The 19,406-nt window shown below is 33.8% G+C and overlaps 1 protein-coding gene across 2 annotated transcripts in view; it reads left to right on the top strand.

Annotated features, from left to right (window-relative positions):
- Positions 1-19,406, top strand: part of MEI4 (meiotic double-stranded break formation protein 4) — a 68,365-nt gene that overhangs the window by 30,499 nt on the left and 18,460 nt on the right. The window contains exon 4 of one of the 2 annotated variants that reach the window (XM_053973704.1): positions 1,249-1,380. The exons of the other annotated variant lie outside the window; for it this stretch is intronic. Within the exon in view, the coding sequence (XP_053829679.1) occupies positions 1,249-1,380 (132 nt within the window). The remainder of the gene's footprint in view (positions 1-1,248; positions 1,381-19,406) is intronic. 2 annotated transcript variants of the gene reach the window in all.

Genomic DNA, 19,406 nt, shown 5'->3' with positions numbered 1-19,406 from the left:
GGGTTTTACGTCAAAAGATTTCAGTCCACCTCGCTGTCCACTTACCTAGCCCAAAATTTGGTCAGTGACAATTTTACAGGAGACAGTGTTGAAAACCATGGTAAAGTCGAGGTAAATGCTTCCCCTAAATAAAATCATGCTGACTGCTCCTGGAACATCTTTCTGCCTTTTGTGTGTTTGGAAAAGATTTCCAGCAGGATTCATCCAATGCAAACTTGTAAATGGTGGGCAAGTATTTTTATTCATATATAGCATGTATATATCTATATATCTATATCTATATCTATCTATCTATCTCTCTCTCTGTATATATATATATGTATGCATGTGATACACGTGTGAGTTGGCTGGAGGTATAATCTAGATTGTTAATAGGATGCAGTGATCTGTTTTGAGTGATTAAGACATCATAGTTATTCTTAGGCATACAGATTTGTGTAAGAATATCCTTTTGTCAGTCAAAAATACTCATTTACAAAGAGTTACTGAATATTAATGTTGTAGGGGATACACATTTATATAAAAACACAAATTATAGTAATGGTAATTAATGTGTCTTCTTTTTCCTTTGAAATAACTCCAGTATATTTCCATATAGAAAAATCTTGTGTACTTTGTAGAGAAGTATGCTTCATTACATAATAGATATTTATTTCAATTTCAGGGAACAAAGAAAACAGGTTTTTTTTTTTTTTTTTTAGTAGAAGAAACTGTGGCAAAAAATTACTAACATATTTCTTATGTAAGTCTACATTACTCCTCTTGTGGTTCAGGAGAAATGCATTATTAAAGAACAATATGAAAGTGAATTGTTTGAATTTGAAAATACATACAGATACTGTATTGACAGAACACCCTAGTACAGTTCTCAGCTTACATGCATTTATTTGTCTAGCTGTGAAAAGCAGAAGAATTGTATGTGCAGAGTAGTCACAAATTTGCTATGTGAGGAGATGGATATGATGACATCTAATCCTGAAAAGTGGTGTCCTGGGGAGTTCACACTTTTGGAGGAGTTTGTTCCCATGACAGTTTCCTGTAGTGTTAGTCTTGTGAGGATGGAGGTCGATTTCTCATAGATCTCATATGTCTGTATTCAATAGAATTCTAAACACTAGAATTTTGAATTGGACTTTTTCCTTTAACATTTTAATATGTAAATCCCATTTCTACTTAAAGTAATCGTTTGGGATAAAAAAAGATTGAGATGCATTTTGAAAGATTAAATTTGCTGTTATTTCTCTTTAGTTTCAGGCACTGCATTCTGTATCACAAACGCTGCGTTTGCTAGGAAGGAACAGCATACTAAGAAATTCTTTAATATCCCTTCTCCTGTCGGGAGTCCGTCAGTTTGCTGAGCAGTTGTTGCAGGCTCACCAGGTACTGTCATCTTTCTTTTTGAGAGAGGCCAAAGAGTGGTGTTGGGGAGTGTTTTGGCTGTATTTATTTGTTTCTTAAAATGTAAAAAAAAGCATCATTGTATATTCAGAATATTCAGATTTAAGAACCCAGAAAATGCTAGGAGCTACCTTAAACAGCAAATCCAAAAAGAGAGGCATAAAGTAAGAGAAAATTCCATACAGAAAGGTAAAGTTATCGGACTGGATAATAAATAGACTGTATAGGTTTTTAGATCATACTATATAATTTGCAAAATACTTGAAATAATGAATTAGAAGACTTAGTGCAATGTATAAATTGTTGACTATGCAGGCAATGCAACTTTGGTATTCAGCTAAACAGACAATACAGTTTTGGTCTTCTCTCTCTAGCTCATGTAAAACTGGAAAGTCAGCTACTTTATTTTATTTCAGAATTAAATTTCATGTTTCACATTATTTCAAATTATTAATTTTCATGATGCAAAAGTCATCCAGCACATAGTATTGTGCTTAGTTTTTTACAAAGAGTAGGAGCTAAAGAGCAGAATAGAACTTCTGGTAAAATTTATTATTAAATTCAATTTTTTCCAGTAAAGTATAGAGGAAAGAGAGAGAGAGAGAGAATGGATGTTTGAAAAAGAGATATATGAAATAAATAGGGGTTTCATAGATTTTTCATATATTTGTATGTGTTGATATGTATTTTATGCAAAATGTTCGGCTTCACTTGGGATTGTGACTTGATTTTACACTATCCTAAAAACATTTTATTTGGTGGGAAATAAATTTATTGATACATATCAAAAACATTCACCATAGATTTATTTTGCAGTGGTTTAATTTAACAAAAGGCTTAAGTGTTGCTCCAGCAGTCTTAACTTTTTCTTTTACTCTCTAGGATATGATGTAGTAGAAAGTTTGGACTGTTGGAGAGGGAGTATGTAATTGCCCACCCAAATTTCTAGGATGTTTGAATCGTAGTCTGAAAATGCCAGTTTTGAAAGAATTAGACAATGAGTTATGCCTTATTTTAGGTCAGTGTTAGCATACAAGATTTATTGATGGCAACCAAAAGTCAACAAACTTTTAACAACTGTAAGGATAGGGAAGTGTGTAATTAAAAACAATAATTGTTTTTTTTAAGTTTAAAGCAGTTGTTCATTTTTAACATTATTAAATCTCACCTATTTAACAGAATCAGTCCTCTTTCTTTTCAGAGTTTTGCCAGTGGCAGCACAGAACCTTTCAGTTCTCCACAGTGATGTCAAGCTCATACTGAGCACTGTGTTTTGCTGAGTTAGTTACTATGGAACTGCTTAACCTTACCCTACTGTAATTATTTTTATTGCTTTCATATTTGGTGAAGCCTCAGGAGCTGGGCATCTGTCAATCTGTAGCTGACAATCTAGGACTTTGAAAAGCTGCAGTACCTGTATGGAAAGTAACTGAAGTCCTGGTTTGCTTAGCTTGTGGTGAAGTCAATGTTTTTAAAGTTCATGCATTCTTGCATTTAGTCCTAATGGTTGTATTGTGTTCATTTACAAACCCTCATATATTAAGTATGCGATAATATTCTGGAAATATATCACAATAGGACTCAATTCTGATGGCCTGATTTATGATTCTGTTTTATGGACCTGTTCCAAATGTTTCTGAATTTGTGCAGCATGGCTTCTGGTAGATATGATTCTAAAAGTAATTAAAGTATTTTTTCTTGTTTTATAATTAAATCTAATTGTACAATATCAATTTGAAATTAAAAAAAAACACTCTTCATAAATATTTAAATTAGAGTTTGGAGAAAGATAATACTTCATATAATCATTAGCTGACAAGTATTCTAATTGTGTTTTGTTACTTAAGCAAAACCACTGTTAATTGCAAAGAGTATCTCCCATTTAAAACAATCAAATTAGAGATTCTTAATTTCAGTTATGATTAGAGGTGTGGAAATACATGAAGTTTGCTTTGCTTCACTGTTAGTTAGTTTTATTGTTGTTGGCACATAGGAGAAATAATTATCTAAGGCATGTATCCAGGTTAGTTTGCAATTAATGTTTGAACATTTGATGGAAAACAGAAATTGAAAAAAAATAGCTTATTCATCCAAGCAAATTTCTGTTTTATTTTTTATAGTAATAATTTTTTAAATTGAAGATGGTTTCCAACACTGACTTGGAATAAAAGCAAGATTCCTTCTAATTTTTCTAAATTAATCATCTAGATAGCTCAACACTTCTGTTTTAATTTCCTCATTAAGACTTAAGTTCCAAGTAGTTTGTCAAATGCATGAATTCAAGAATATGCAACTTGATATTCCATCATGTCTTGAGTAGGAAGTGTGCTCAGCTCAAGGCCTTGCAGGTTTGTGTATACATCTTTGATAAATACTGCAAATATTTTGCATTAGAATTCTGACTGATTTTAGAGAGTTTGTGTTCTCTTGGAACGAGCTTGTCAGTCTATGACCCACAGTTCCAAAGCACTATCTGTGTCCCATGCTTTACAAATTAAAAAATTAGGTTGTCTGCTGGAGAGTGTTTCTAATAAACTACAACAGAAAAGTACAGAGATTACTCTGAATATTTTTATGTTGTTGCCTAATTGGTTAAATCCTTTAATCTTACAATAGGCAAATTAATGTCAAATACATGAATCATAAAATTTTGTATACAGTATTTCCACATATTAATATGGAAAGTAAAAGTAATTAAGGAGCATGTAAAACGGTATAGTTATCCTGATTTTCCACACAGTTAAGATGAATTTTATGTTACTAAACTCTTAAGCAAGTTAGTAGTTTGCTTTAATTCATTTAAGTACTTTATCATGGGATCCAAGTAAAGCTCATACTTAAGTGCTTTGATGACACCAGTATGCTGAATTCTAGGCAAAAGCATATTAATATAGACTCAGTTGGATCTCTTTATTTTTACAGATGTTGTATACGGTCTTTTGAGTTTTATCTATAATAAGAAGCTTTCATGCTTCATAAATAAAATTTACAAGAATACTGTAATTGAATCTTAACTTACTATGAAATAGAAATTTTCTGATCCCCAGTTGGATTTCTACTGCAGAACAGATAGAACTGTAAGGTACTAAGATTTCAGAATCAAAGATTTCAGGTACTGTGGAAGATGGATTAAATTTCAAATTGAGCTCTTCTCATGATAGCAGATCTTCCTTTATGATAACTTTCAAAGACAGAAGCTCAGAAGTGGAAGGCACATAGTAGTTTACTGCTCATTGCTAACCCCCCCAGTATTAATTCCAATAATTCTGTAAAAGAAAATTAGAAACCAGAAAATAGATTTTGAAATAGGAAAGAAAGACATACTATGAGGTTTTGGAAAGCTCTGTTATTCAGTAGTTGCTGATGCAATTGGGTAGCTTGGGTAGCATTACCCAAGTTTTATATCACATTACTTTCTATATACCATTTTTATTTTTTGACACTTTAAAATAGTTTTATCACAAAAGCTGTACACTATATAGCTTTTTGTTTGGGGTTTTGTAATCAAAGCACCAAATTATATGTAATTCTCAATATTATATGTAAGCATTAAGTCCAAAATCAGATGTGGGTACTGACTTGTCACCTGAAATGAATGACAGAGGATATAAAGGATGAGATTAATCCTCTTTAGTTTAGGTATATGTAATAGTCCTTGCTGTCTGCTTCTGGTAAAAGTCAACCAAGCAGCTACGATTAACTAAAAATTTGCCAACATGAAGATAGATAGTCAATGCAAAGCTTTGTTGAATGTTACGTAAATTCTTAAGAATCGGGCTCATTACAGCAAAACAGCTTTGACTCAAAAGAGCTAAAGGAGTTAGACATAAAGAGGCATTTGGCTCACTTGAATTCAGATTTCTATGATATTTCCATCTGACTTTCTTACTTTAACTTTCCATTGTAGTCAAGGGAGGGGAAAAGTAATTTCTTGTCCAACCTGTGTTCTCATATATAATTATGATAATTGGTCCTAGAGTTGTTTGCTTTTTTCTTCTGGCTATGAGAAAGGACATGTAAGTTGACAACCTGAAATGAAGATATTTATGTTAAAAAATTCCAAAGTTAAGGGACAAAAATCCCATAATATCTCTGCAAAAAATGCCTTTTTGGATGATCTGGGCAAGAGATGTTACTTGAGCGAAGACCTGATCCTGCAGACCATTGTAACAGGTCGTCATGCAAAGCATACGTCTGTCTGTACACTGACAAACTTATGTAACATTATTAGATGTTGGGAACAAGTTATATTTTAGTTACTGTAATTAATAAGTTAAGTTAGTTATCATTTATTCGAATTTAATTAGTGTCCACAAGAGGCTGGTGACTGATGATGGTGGATTGTACAGGATATGTGGATTGGAGCTTCTTGTAAGATGCTTTCAGCCATGGTGTGTCTGATGCATGTGCCCCTAAACCTGTAAAACCAGCGGTCTATGCAGGCCACTGCAGAAGAAGAACCAAGAGGAGCACAGAATCATTATGATTTTGAGTATTTCCCAAGATTTTCATTGCTATTCAGCACTGTATAGCTAACAGGCATGTCACTGGAATGTCAAACTGCACAGGAACAGCTCCGTATGGAAGCAAATGAAGGGCTGAAATATTCCTGTGACTGGAGAGCCTTTTTTTTTTTCCTTAGCTGGCCTGCAAATTAGAGACTTTGTGAATGTCAGGTTGGACTAGCTCAGTTGGTAATCAGTTCATCAGGGAAAATGGAGTTTTCCTGTAGCTGGGTTTAGCTAGATGATCAAAAGGTTTAAAGTACTGAGAACTGAGCTATTAATGTCAGAGCTTGTCTTCATAAGCCTTTCTCCATGTATCCATTCTGTATCCAGTGGTTGCTCTGGGCAGGTGTGGTACACACCACATGCTTTATTCCGAAGGCAAGTGTGTCTGATGTGATGTAGATAATTCTTCAGACAAGCTCCTCTTTGCAAGTTTACTTCATTTGTGCAGTATGTCTAATCTCTTCAAACATAAGTTTATATACATTGCAATAAAGGTTTTCTATGGGTTAGGAAAAAAAGCTATACTATTTTTTTCCAACTATGATAGAAAATGGCTGAAATAATTAATAAGAAAAAACGACTGAGAATATTATGCTGCTAAAGAAGCTAATACCTTTGGCAGTCTACTGTTGTTTGAGGTACTAAAATGACTATCAAGTATATTTGGCTTTTTAAAATTTCTACTATTGACTTTTGCTGATGCATCAGATTAATAATACTTTACTAGGTAAAAAAAAGAGATTGGAGTTATGTAGACCTTATGAAAATAATTTAACTTGCATCTGGACATCTGTTCATCCTTTTTAAGTTGTAATTTCTTTCCTTGTTATGCTTGTAAGCAGAGAATGTAGTGTATTTCAAATTGTAAATTGTTAAAGATGCTGCAAAATAGTGCTCTCAGTAAATGTAATGTAATTTTTGTTCCATGCAACTGATAATGCTACTGATAACAAAGGAAATAATGGATGGATAGAATAATTAGTGGATCTGCATTTTTTTCTTATATGCCTAGTGTGGAGATACAGTTTTGGGAATATGTAAATCTCTTCCCTGAAAGGCAGGAATGAGAGAATCAGTCAAGACTTGGTATATGCCAGAAGAGTGCCATACACCTTTGAAGTGTATACCTGCTTTTGCTGCATGTCATCCCCTATTACAGATTAGATTTTAAGATGCTTACATGTCAGACAGAACTGGAAAATGACAAATGGTTCATGCAGTTTTCTCTTCCCTCTCATATTATCTTGAAATGATACCATTAAGGAGAAAGGAGTTTAAAAGTGTTCCTACAGAACTAAAAGGTAGCAGGGCTTTGACTACACTTAGGTGCGTGGCAAAACTGAGGATGACATGTAATCAGAAAATCTCAGATGTGTTTGGGAACAGAAGCAGCAAATATCGATTACTGTCAACTAGGGTATTATTACTCTTAATATTGGTGAATCATGTCATTCATGGAAAAATAATACTGGAAAAAGAAAAAAAGCTTAATTAAAGATACCAAAATATATTATGTCTCAAAAAGTTACTAAGTAATATCTCTGGAAATCTTTTTTTCAAACTGTGCACAAAATTCAGGCTTTAAAAAAAGAAAAAAAACCACCAAAACTAAAAAATCCCATAAGCCAAAACCCAACAAAACCAAAAATAACGTGATTATAAATTAAATGAAATTGCCTATTTGAATTTCTGGTGCAGTTAAGCTTTCATTACACCTTTTTTTAAATGTGGGTTGTTCCTGCTTTTGCTTCCTTATTCTCAGTGTTAATACTGTCCCTTTCCTATTGCTTTCTTTACAGCTCATTTAGTTCTTTTGCATGCCTGAAAGCAGAACATGAATAAGGACAAAGCGTTAGATTTTTTGTGGCATGTGTGGTATACCTGCTGGTCTGGAAGACCGTTTGATTTTTACTTAAACCTGTGCCTTCAAATAGATAGTTTCAATGTTCCTTTTAAGCTCCCTTCCTCATTGATCATTCCTGCTTACAGACAATGATTTGCAAAATGGAATGATGTTCGTGAAAATTGAGCACTGCTTCCTTAATGCTTTTTGAGTATTGCAGTTGTCTAAATGTGAACAGCACATATACCATATGTGCTCTTAAAAGTTCAGTTTCCAGGAAAGGTAACAGATTTTGTTACAGATTTACCTTTGGCTTTTGATTTTGGAGACTTGTTTAACGTCTTCATTATGCATGCTTTTAACACAGTTTCACTAAAAGCTTTTTTGGGATACATTATAAATGCACACTTCCTGTGTCAGTGGCTTTGCGGTCTGTTTGCTGCTTTAGTATTCCACATCTTCATAAAATGGAAAAATAAAGAGTTGTAGTCCTAGATTTCTAACTGGGAATCACTGATAAAATGATTTTTTGTTTGAAGAGTAATTACAGCTTATAATTAAAACTCTTTTTAAAACCCTAGATAAATATAGTAAAATGTAAATGGAAACTATGGAATTATAGAGGATACTAGTGTAAAATTATAACTTCATCTTTCTTTCAAAACATTCTTTTCATTTTACAGGACACATCAATATCTTGGATTTCTTAGCTTTGCATACTCTTTTCTCTCTAAACACGTATGACAGATCTGTACATAATGACTTAGAACATCAGCTTGCCCCATTGGAACCTCTTTTGCTGGTTTCATTTGGTTTTGCTAAAGATACATTTAAAGCAGTGTTTATCTACCTATAGAGCTTATGCACAGCCATCACTACTTTAAAGACCAGGAAGATTAACTGATGTTTGTTTGGTGCTTTCTAAAATGTTCAGGTGCTGCTGCCACAGTCAGAAGGAGCTGCTGTTCCAAGTTTGGCTCTGAAACAAGCAGAATTTGTCTCTCATGGATTTAACTGATGCGGAAATTCTTAACAGAGTAGGTTTATATCAGGGATGAAGGGTATTAGCTGCATAGAGTTTGCTTTGTAGCTAAGATTGAAATTATGGTTTGCATGGCTGAGACATGTGGAAGATGAAATCTGGTTCCATAACATATTTTAAACTTAGTATGTATTTTGGGTGACCACACTCTGTCTGGCTGGTTAAGGCTTGATCTGGCAAGACAGCAAACCACTATTAATTCTGTGCCCAGAGGGGAAAGTGGGTTCCACAACTGGCGTCAGCAGCAACTCCTATTCATTGCTACATTGACAGTATTTCTGGTGTAGATTTAATTTAGGGAGATAGGTTGGGATGACCTAGAGCTGAACATCTTTATACAAGGTATCAGAGATAGATTTAAGGTTGTTGTGCTAAGGACTTAGGGATCTGAGGGTTCAGTTTTAGGTAGGCACTGATGATGTAGCCTCAGTCCGCAACTGATTCAGTGCAGCTAATATGGTGGACCTGAGTGTCAGAGTAAGAGTGAGTTTATTGGGACTCATAGGGACTTTGGAGATATGGGAATGGGATACTGGACTAGGTTTGTGGTGAGGTAGAAAGAGAGCAGCAGCTAAGTGTGTTTAGATCTGTGTATTGATTATGTGAGCTGCTGGATTCGTGTAAGGCTTGGGTGTCCAGGATTTGCGCAGCAGAGGTCACTTTGCTGAAGTTGGAAGTGTTCCTAAAAGGGAAGCTGAAGTGTTCTCAGGCAGAATATATGATTTATATGGCTTGATTAGATTGAAGATTAAGACATTGCTGGTTGCAGTCTTGAACTTGTATGAAAGGCAGATAACCAGATATCTCTGCTGAGTTGAACCACAGTTGTCAATGCACACTTGTACACATATACTATTACAGAAGAATTTATGGCAGCACAATTTGTGTTGCATGTCCTGTAGAATTATTTCTTTTCTGCTAAAGTATCCATTTGAAATGCACGTAGCACCAATGTTACAGAATTAAAAGTAGTTTTAGAAAATAACTTTCTTGAATCCACTCTAGTTTAGCTTCCTATTATATAAGAAAGGATTATTTTTCACTTGGTTGCGATAGTAATTCACACAGGGAGAAGTCAAATGCATAGAGCAGAAAAATGAGAAAAGTAGAAGAAAAATATATGTTTATTTCTCCTTTCTCATAGACAATGACACCCCGGGTTGCATGATTATAGTGCAGATTTTGAAGATGTAACTTCTATGTTTAGAATTTCGTGGCATCTGTCATTCCTAGAATTGAGTTGGCAAAGCCCAATTAAACCTCTATGTGTGTTGTCTTGAAACAAGATCGTTTGGGCTCTGTTTCATCTTTATAATTAATTCTTTCATTAAAAGTTAGTACTAGTGCCTCTTGAGTTTTCAGATTATTAAACTTCTAGCTGAACTTGCAGTTTTCAAGAATGCTTTATAGAGCCTTATAATTTAATCAAAGATCTTTTACTAAGCCTAGCTACAACATTTTATACAGAATACTGTAGTGAATTGTGTATGATAAATATAAGAGAGTGGAGTAATAGAGTTAAAAATTTAAGTAGCATTTCTGCCTATTAACATAAATTATAGAAAAACTTAGTTTAGAGTAACTGAATAAGTTAACCATTTTGAGTTCTTCCTACACAATTTGATTGTTTTAACTAGGATTCAGTCCTATTGATTAACTTAAACAGAGTAAATTCATTGAATGATCGTCAAAGGATGGAATGGAAAAAGTTGGAAACAACATCTGGAAATTATCTAGTATAACAACCTGCTCAAAGCATTTTTTGCATTTCTATTTGCAACAACTCAGGATTTCTTTTTGCCAGTTTCTCCAGCCTTTTAAGATCATTCTGAATGGTAGCACAATCCTCTGGTGTGTCCATCACTTCTGCTGTTGTGTCATCTCTAAACCTACTGTTTGATAAATTTTCTAGAAGTGAGATTATAGTTGCAAATTAGTTACTTCCTAAAAGAAAAGATGTTAAGTCATGTAGAGAGAGACAAGTCATTTTTCTACCTATGAAGGAGTAATTCTGCAGGAAAGCTTATAGGAGCTTCAGTAACACTAGGAGTTACAAACTAGTGAAGGTATAATTATCAGTTTATGGAAACATAAGGTGAATATTGAGACATGCTCTGAAACTCCTAATTTTTCTCAAACATCCTGTAGAAAACCTTTCATACACCTAAGAAACCTAGAGGATAGCACATAACCCACTAAATTAGCCCTTAGCCTTCCAGGGCTGAAAGATATTTCAGAGGGACTTTGAATAACCGCTAGAACTAATTATATTTAAGTATGTTCCATATCTTTTTTCTTGTTATTTTTAAATTATTTTAATGAAGGAAGAAGTTTCAAGGAAAGCAACACATTAGTTTCTCTCTCTGTTTAATTTAGAAATTGCCTGATTTAAGAAGGGTCTTGAAAAACTTGAGCAAGCTAGCAAAAATATTTATCTAGAAACTGTAATACTTAGATCTTTTAGGAGCTGTTTTGTTTTTCACCTGGATATGTAGTTTAGTTGTGAAGCATGCAGCTTATATTATAAGCTTGATGAACCTTTCTTTGTGTTCACTCATGGCAGAGAATATACTTTTTTTTTTTTTTTTTTTTTTTGCTTCTGTGGGATGTAAAGTGCTGCTGTTTAGGCCATGCAGAGGGAACAGGTAAATCACCAGGGATTACTGAGAACTCAAATTACATCTAGAGCACTGTTTGCCGGGAGCAGGAGTCATCAACATGGTGATCCTTCACTGTGATTAACCTCCCTTCTGTATCCATCTAGATATTCTCATTGTCTGCTACTATTGTGCTACTGCTTGGTCTTTCATGTCATCACACCTCCCTTTCAGCCACCTAAACCCCATCACAATTGCCTTCCTTTTACTTCTCAAACCTGATTACATATCAAACCTTGTATATCTTTCACAGACTCTTAGCTCCAGAGTAGCCAGGAGAAGGTAACACCAGAAGTTTGGGGCTGAAGAGGGCAAGGCATTTTTAAGCTTGAAAACTCTTTCTCACTTAAAATAAGAAGTAATTCTAGATAATTGGTATGTTTTTATCAAAAGTAAATGGTTGTATAATTCCAGTTTGTATTTCCAATATTGATAGCAAGATTAGTCTAGTGGGTTGTGCTTCTGTCAGATAAATGTTGTATTGTTGAAAGACATTATTGTACCATCTGCTGGAAACAGAATAAATTTTCAGGTATAATGTGAAAAGAATACTTTTCTCTCTTAGAAGCAAGGCAAAATAATCAATCCTCGCATGGTAAAATTCGCCCACATTGTAGATCAGGTAAATGATAGTGGGTTTTTATCATTAGAGCTTTTTTTCAGTTTGTAAATTTTGGAAAATGTTTACCATTCAGACTGAAACTTTTTTTCTGTAGATTTCTTTCTCAGACCATTTTTGTATGTGAAAAGAAAGACATAAGTGTCCACAGTTTTCACAGAAGCCAGCATGGGCTTTGAATGTATGCATTTCTGTGCAATAGCGGGCATTGTAAAATCATGTCCTAGACAGCCATGAATGCATTAGCAGCTACACTGAAAATATTCTTTCTTAATAGTAGGAAAGCATTACCTCACTCTAAAAGCATTTATGAAGTTAAAGTAATATTTGTAGTATGTGTGGTATTATAAAAATTATTGTCATAAAAAAGTATTAATTCTGTATTCAGAGTAGAGACTGAATGCTACACATTTCATGCCCATGCATATAACAAGAACAGAAAAAAACACTGAACAGTATTTCTTCTAATTGAGCATCATCCATTCTCTATAGGAACAGAAACAAGAACCCTTTTCAAAAAGAAAAACAAACCAAAAAAGCCAAATCACAGCTGAACACCTGTAGGCATAAAGAAACAAATTAGGATTGTAGTGTCATTATATGGATTTAAAATTGCCATTCTTAGTAAACACAGGGAGCTAGTAGTACATTAAGGAACTATATAAAATAAATAACATCATTATTTGCATATTAAAGAACATTGTCTGAATTGTAGACCTTTATTTCCTCTACATTTCATGATTCTGCGAGTGAATGCTTTGGCCAACCTTTGGAATGTGTCCCACTGCTTTATTCTGCATGGTGATTGCTCAAGAACTGCTCAACTCTGCTTAGCTTGGAAGAAGAATCTACTTAAATTTGAGTGTCTGGATTTCATTAATTAGAAGTTCGTACCTATGTTTTTGTAATGTAGGAACCAATTGCAGTCTGTGGGTTATTCAAGATACAGTCTTTCATGGTCATGGGTTCTTAAAAATTAATTATCATGCAAAAGACAGCTCTTTCTAGATCCGTCAGTTTCTCTAGGGTGTAGATACCACTGTAGAAAAAGTAGAGGAAGTTAACTTTCCAGGAAAGCATAAAGCTGCTAAGATTCTCCTTATACATGATCTAAGATTAACAAAAAGGAAGACAGTTTCTGCTCCCCTAATGACTTTAGAGAGTCACATGGGAATTAAACTACTTATAGAATTATCTTTTTTATGGAATAATATTTTTATTTGCTATACAGCATAACTAATTACCTTTAAAGTGTAACTTTTGAAATAATGGAAAAAATATTAATATTATTCTCAAAATTCAGCTGTTTTCTACAGAAAGTGTTGCTAAATAGGCCAAGTAGTAAAAGGTGTTTTGTGATGAGGATTCTGAAATCTTGCCCAATAGTCATTATAATTGTAATGTAGTATTCTTTATAATTGTGCTAGTATATAACTAGGCAACATATGATGTGTGAGCAAGAGTTGATCAAAATGTCAAAAATAAATTATGATTACTAAAACCAATTATTACTGGTTTGTGGTTTGGGTTTGTTTTTAAAGTTTTGTATCTATTTAAAAATGCAATAAATCATAGAATAGGGCATTTCCATCTTTTATAAGTAATCTTCATGGGATTCTTTGTGTGCATGTTCGATGTATTTAGAGCTATTGCTAACAAAATGTTAGTTTCTATAAAATAATGTGGAAGAAGAGAGGACTAAGGGGGAAGAGAACTTGTAATTGCCTCCCAGAACATGAAAAGTTATTAAACAAGGAGTAATCCTTTTGTGTACTGGTGTGAGCAAGAAGAAACTTACTTGGTGATTAAGCTTAGATGTCAAACTTATTGAAGTACTGGAATACATTAATTATGAGTAGCTTTTGGAGGTGACATAAGTATACTTGAACCTATCTCAGGGTGAGAGGTGGGATTAAACACTTCAGCACCCTTTCAGCCATATATCTGAGCTCTTAAATGCTGTTTTATATATTACATTAACATTAATAATTATGGTCAAAATTTTCACAAAGGGGGAAAAAGGAGGCAGAACTACACTGAAGATTTCCCCTACTTCTGAGTTCTAGAAGAAATTGCAATACTGTTCTAAGAGTGTGAATGCTAGTTTTGGGGAGATTGGTATAATAAGGGTGTAATAACTAATGCTAATAGGTCAGGAAAGAGGCTTTACAAGAAATGTACAAAATTTGACTCATTTTAGAAAACTACTAACACATCCCACTCTCAGGATTTCAAATTGCAGGAGGTTAAAACTCTCTTCTTCAGGCAGTAATAAAAATTCAGGATGTAGATTAGATGTTAACATGCCTGGCAGGCATGTTAAACAGGTAATTTTTGCATGAAAGTGACTGGTTTGCATCAGAGGAAGCCTTTTGGGGATTTCGTATTTGGAGTCCTGTGAATTCTGTGTTTCTCCAACAGATTCTGATGTCCCTGCTAATATTCAGTATTCACTGTAACACCTGTGTATACTATAATTTATCTCTAAAGATGAAGGAAATGGTAATCTTAAGAGAGGGCTTGGAAACTGGGGGAAAAAAAAGGAGCTGAAGACTGGCCTGCACCACTGATCGAGACCTTAGAGTTGTGCACAGTTACACATAAGGATCTGAGTAATGAGGAGATTACAGCTGTGTTCACTGAATAGCATTTCAAAGAATTTCAACTCTTCTGGCTTGTTTTATGCTAATGACAAAATAATACTCAAGAACCTTTTTTCTCATGTTTGAATATGTCTATTTATCATAAGAGCTGTTCTTCAAAATGTATTTTAGCATACATTTCAATTTCAGGACTTACTTTTTAACCTCTTTGCAAAATATTTTAAATTCATTTGAAAGTTAAATTATGCTATTGATTCATGGATTCTGAGGTCAGAGGGACAGATGGTCCAAACACCGTTCTGCACAGATTTTTCCAGATGCTGAATTTAAGAATGTGTTAATACATCAAATCTGAAAGCTGTTATTTATTCTGTTTATTGTTTACAATTATTAGTTTACAATTATTATTTGCCTCATTCTTTAATAATAGCTTATGAGTTTTAGCTTTCTCTATCTGAATTTTATTGCCTAAAATTAAGTAACAGCTAATAAAAAACCAAAACAAAGCAAAACCCAAGAAAAATCCCTAATCAATATTGATAGAATATGCTGAAATAGTATTATAGCTGCATGAAGTTATATAGGGTAATATATAAAATAGAATTGTATAGTAAATTAGAGAAATTATGAATGAACTGTAAGCAATTGTCCAACCAGGTTTATGTTGAATCAACTCAAATCAGTAGTACTGACTAAATATTCTTTTGTTTTGCTATGTATTATCTATTTGTTAAAATATTTATTTGAGGAAGAAATCCATCTGCATGAAACTATTTTTTTTTCCTAGAGCTCATGGTCTAATAGTAATTCTGAATACTACTAAATTCAAAATTTAAAGACCAGATCCAGAGCCTGTTGCAATCACTAGAGGACATTTTACAGTCAAATTACATTAAATGTTTGGAGTTATACTGTGATAACATTATATAGTTGCTGAGTTTGGGTACTTTTGAAATAATAGAATTAACTTAGAATTAATAATATTTAAGACAAGAATTAAGAATTTGTTCATGTAAGTATAATTGAGTTTCCTTTTCTTCTATTTAGAATCTATATAGAATCCTTCTACACAGAAGGATTCTATAAATCCTTCCTAGTGATTTATAATTCTTGCCTCTTCTTCACATAGCCCTTAATTTGTATCACTGATTTTTACTATGGCTCTATGTAAGGCATGGCTTCATCATTTTTTGTTATTTATGAAACAAACTCTTACCTAATGTTACCTGTACTTAGCAGTGATGTCTGCCCTTGTTGTCTCTTCTACCTGATGCTCTGAAACACAATTCTCTCCTCTGTCTCCTCATTCATGAAGTGTACCACATTTAGCAAACCTGAAGTATTCTAACTGCGCTTTCAAACTTTGTATCCTCCACTTTTGTTATGATTCCTGTAAGAAAGCATCAGTTACAGTAATATGTATTCAGTATCCAACACAAATGTCTGGTTTAAAGAGAAAAGAAATCTTAGTAGTGTAAGATACCTGTACTACTTTATGACTGTTTTCATGCCATCCACATTTTCCTTCTCTCACTGCTTTTGTTTGAACAGTTTTAAACTGCAGTGTAAGATATTCAAAGAAGAAATTAAGTAGAGATTTTGAGGGGCTACCAGGATACAAAGAAAAGGGTATTTGAGATTGCTCCAGCAATTCAGTCTTATTGATTCTTAACACTGTTGGAATGGGGAAGAAATTTTTTTGTTTTAGCCCGACTCCCAGGAAGATATATCCAAAATAAGATGTACTAAACATAGAAAAGTTCATAGGACAGTTGTCATGGCAAAGCTATTCTTTCTGTGACAGGGGAAGTAACTGGGAGGGCTCCTGCTTTTCCATGTGACCCTGGTAGTCCATCAGTCTCTGGTCCTGTGGGACAGCACCCTGGTAAGCTGCTGCCAAGCCAGAGAGCAGCATTCTCCCTTTGGAGCCAAAAGATCATTTGCTGACTTGGCCCCCTGGCACATCTTTCGTCATCCTGAGCTGCTTCCTGATTGATTCTCCTGCCTGAAAAGTGAAGGCAGAGGAACCAATGTAGGGCATTTTAAATATCTTTTCTTTGCTGGCAGCTTTAGACACTTTACCGTGACTGTTGCAAGTATGAGAAATTCTGTCAGAAAGCAGCATGCAACATTGCTTTAAACTCTACATACAGAACCACCACCTCTCCAGCCAAAAGATCTCAAGTTTCTGCTGGTTCTATTGTTTTTAAAGGTGCATTCCTCACGACTGCTATTTCTTCAAATAAGCACTTCAGTGTTAGGAAAGAGTGTGACTTTATTTTTGCACCTTAATCAGTATCCATTTGCAGATTTCACAGAATTCTCTGTGAGCAACTGAGTGCCGTTCATGTGTGCAGAAGTGATGGCTCCCAATGAATTTCTACACATACAGGAATTGGAATAAAATAAACATGGCAAATTTTGTTGTAATCTGTGCGCAAGGTACCAATTTTTTTTTTTTTTTTATTGCAATTGACTCAGCAGGAGACAGACTTCTGGAATTTCACTGACAAAGATGCCTGTAGCCATTTGATCAGTAATATCTTACTTGTAAATTACCTCCCTATGCTAAGTTCCAAATTCCAAAGAAGACTTTAAAAAAGTAATTTAAAAAATCTAAATCCAAGAGTCTAAAATACTAACTTATTCATAAGGAACCTGTTTCTCCGGTAGGAGTTTAAAAGACAGATGATTTGCAGTAAAATGCATCATATGAAATACAAAGAATATCAGAAATTTTGTAGCTATCGGTGTAGTTATGGAACTAAGTTGACAGTGCAGTCTGTGGGTTTTTTATGGATTTAATTATGTTGAAATTGAAGCATATTGATTTACTTGCCCTTATGGTATATTGAGGGTCATGCTGGAGCAGCAATGGACAATTCTCTTATCCAATCATAATTGTTTCTATCATTGGCAAAAGATTTTTTTCCCCCAAGGTCTGAATATTTAAGTGTGAAAGCATTTGCATGTAAAAAACAAACTCAGAAACAGACCTCCACTTTCAGTTGACATATTTCTAACAAGGCCTTCAGGGCTTTGTTGCTATAGGGAAATATTAGCAATTAACGTGAAATGCAGTCGGTGCACATCTGTCTGCTAAGCTAATAAATAAAACATAGATGGGTTATATTAGTTTCCAGTTGTATCCAGGAGCATAAGCAGTGAACTGTGATACTTAAAATAAATTGGCATCTTACAAATACTGTTTGAAAAATAATTATGGTCCCTGAAATGATTAGCCATAATAATAAATTTTATTTTTCCATTTCTTCATGCTATTCTAAAATTAATTAACTATGCAGCAGTAAAAATATGTTTTTGTAATTTAATGAAATATCTGTTAGTGCCAAGAACTTTCTGGGGTTGAAGAAAGGTCTGCTTCCTTTGATATTTTTTATTTGAAGTCCAAACCATGAAATACTATGTTTGTATTGAACATAACACTTTTTACACTAGAAAATTTATATTTTCATAACATTCAATGTGAACATGGAGCCAGAATTCTGTTCCAATCGATTCAGAACTGTACTAGAATAAAGGAAATTCACTAGCAAACAGGACCCACTGCCTTTTTGGCAAATGCCTGTTATTCTGTAGAAACAGATCTTCCAAACAGTTAATCTAGAATTAATATACAAATTTGATGTTATCATATGGGATTTGACATATATTCATTGTGAGATATACTGCAAAGGTGCTCTGGGAGGAATTTGAGAGCATCTCCTAATGTAGTCTTGTGTGGTTGCAGATGATTTTTCATATCTACAGTTTTTTAGTTCCATCCACACTATCATATGGAATACAAATATTGTTTTCTTCTTCCACTTCAGATTGGAGCAGAAACCATTCTGGACTATTTCTGGGTTGGATTTTTCATAACTACTTATTTTCCTGCTTAGGTTTAGTAGGATGTCTTTCTTTTTATCTGTATCTTTATTTTACTCCTAATATCTTTTAAAGTTCTTTCTTTCTTTTGGGTTTTTTTTGGTGGGGGTCTTTGTTTTGGGACTTTTTTGGTTTGGTTTGGTTTTTCTGGTTTGTGGTTGTTTTGTTTGGTTAGTTGTTCAGTTGAACATGCTGTTTTACTCTAGCACTTAATGATATTCTATGATCCTTTTAGCTCCTCTCATCAATTACTTGCATGACAATATTTACCTTACTTTCAGTGCCATTCATTGCCACCTGTTCTACTTCCTACATATAGATTTTTTAATATTTTATCAGTGCTTTCGCATTTTCTTTTAATAGATTCACTTTTACATGGGCATAATTTTCCATTTCCAGTGTTGGTATTTGGAAAATTCAGCCTTTGTACCAGCAACATACATGGAAATAAAAAGCAGCTTCTCTAGTTTGTCATCTTTAAGATAAAATTATGTATATTTCTGAAAGGCAATTCAATTCACTTTCTGTGCATTTCAAGCAGTGTGGTCTTTGTGGTCCTTTCTTGACTTAAAAGTCAGACTATGTAAAAACTTTGTAATGCATTATTTAATACTTTCAGATACTTTCTGGTTCTTTCTTTCATTAAGAACTTGGAATTCTTTTTTTAATAGAGGTAGAATTACTTCTCTGGTTTGTTTTTGTATTTCTTTGCTGTAAGAGCTTTAAGTAAAAATATTTGTTTGGAAAAATCAGAATTTGTTAATTTAGTTTGGTTTTACCTGCTCTTTCCAACCCTTCAAGGGCAGTTGTGCTGTAGAAATACCAATGAATGGGTATTAATTTCA

Source organism: Vidua macroura, chromosome 3, assembly GCF_024509145.1.
Source record: "Vidua macroura isolate BioBank_ID:100142 chromosome 3, ASM2450914v1, whole genome shotgun sequence".
NCBI lineage: Eukaryota > Metazoa > Chordata > Aves > Passeriformes > Viduidae > Vidua > Vidua macroura.
This window is presented reverse-complemented; position numbering and strand designations above follow the sequence as displayed.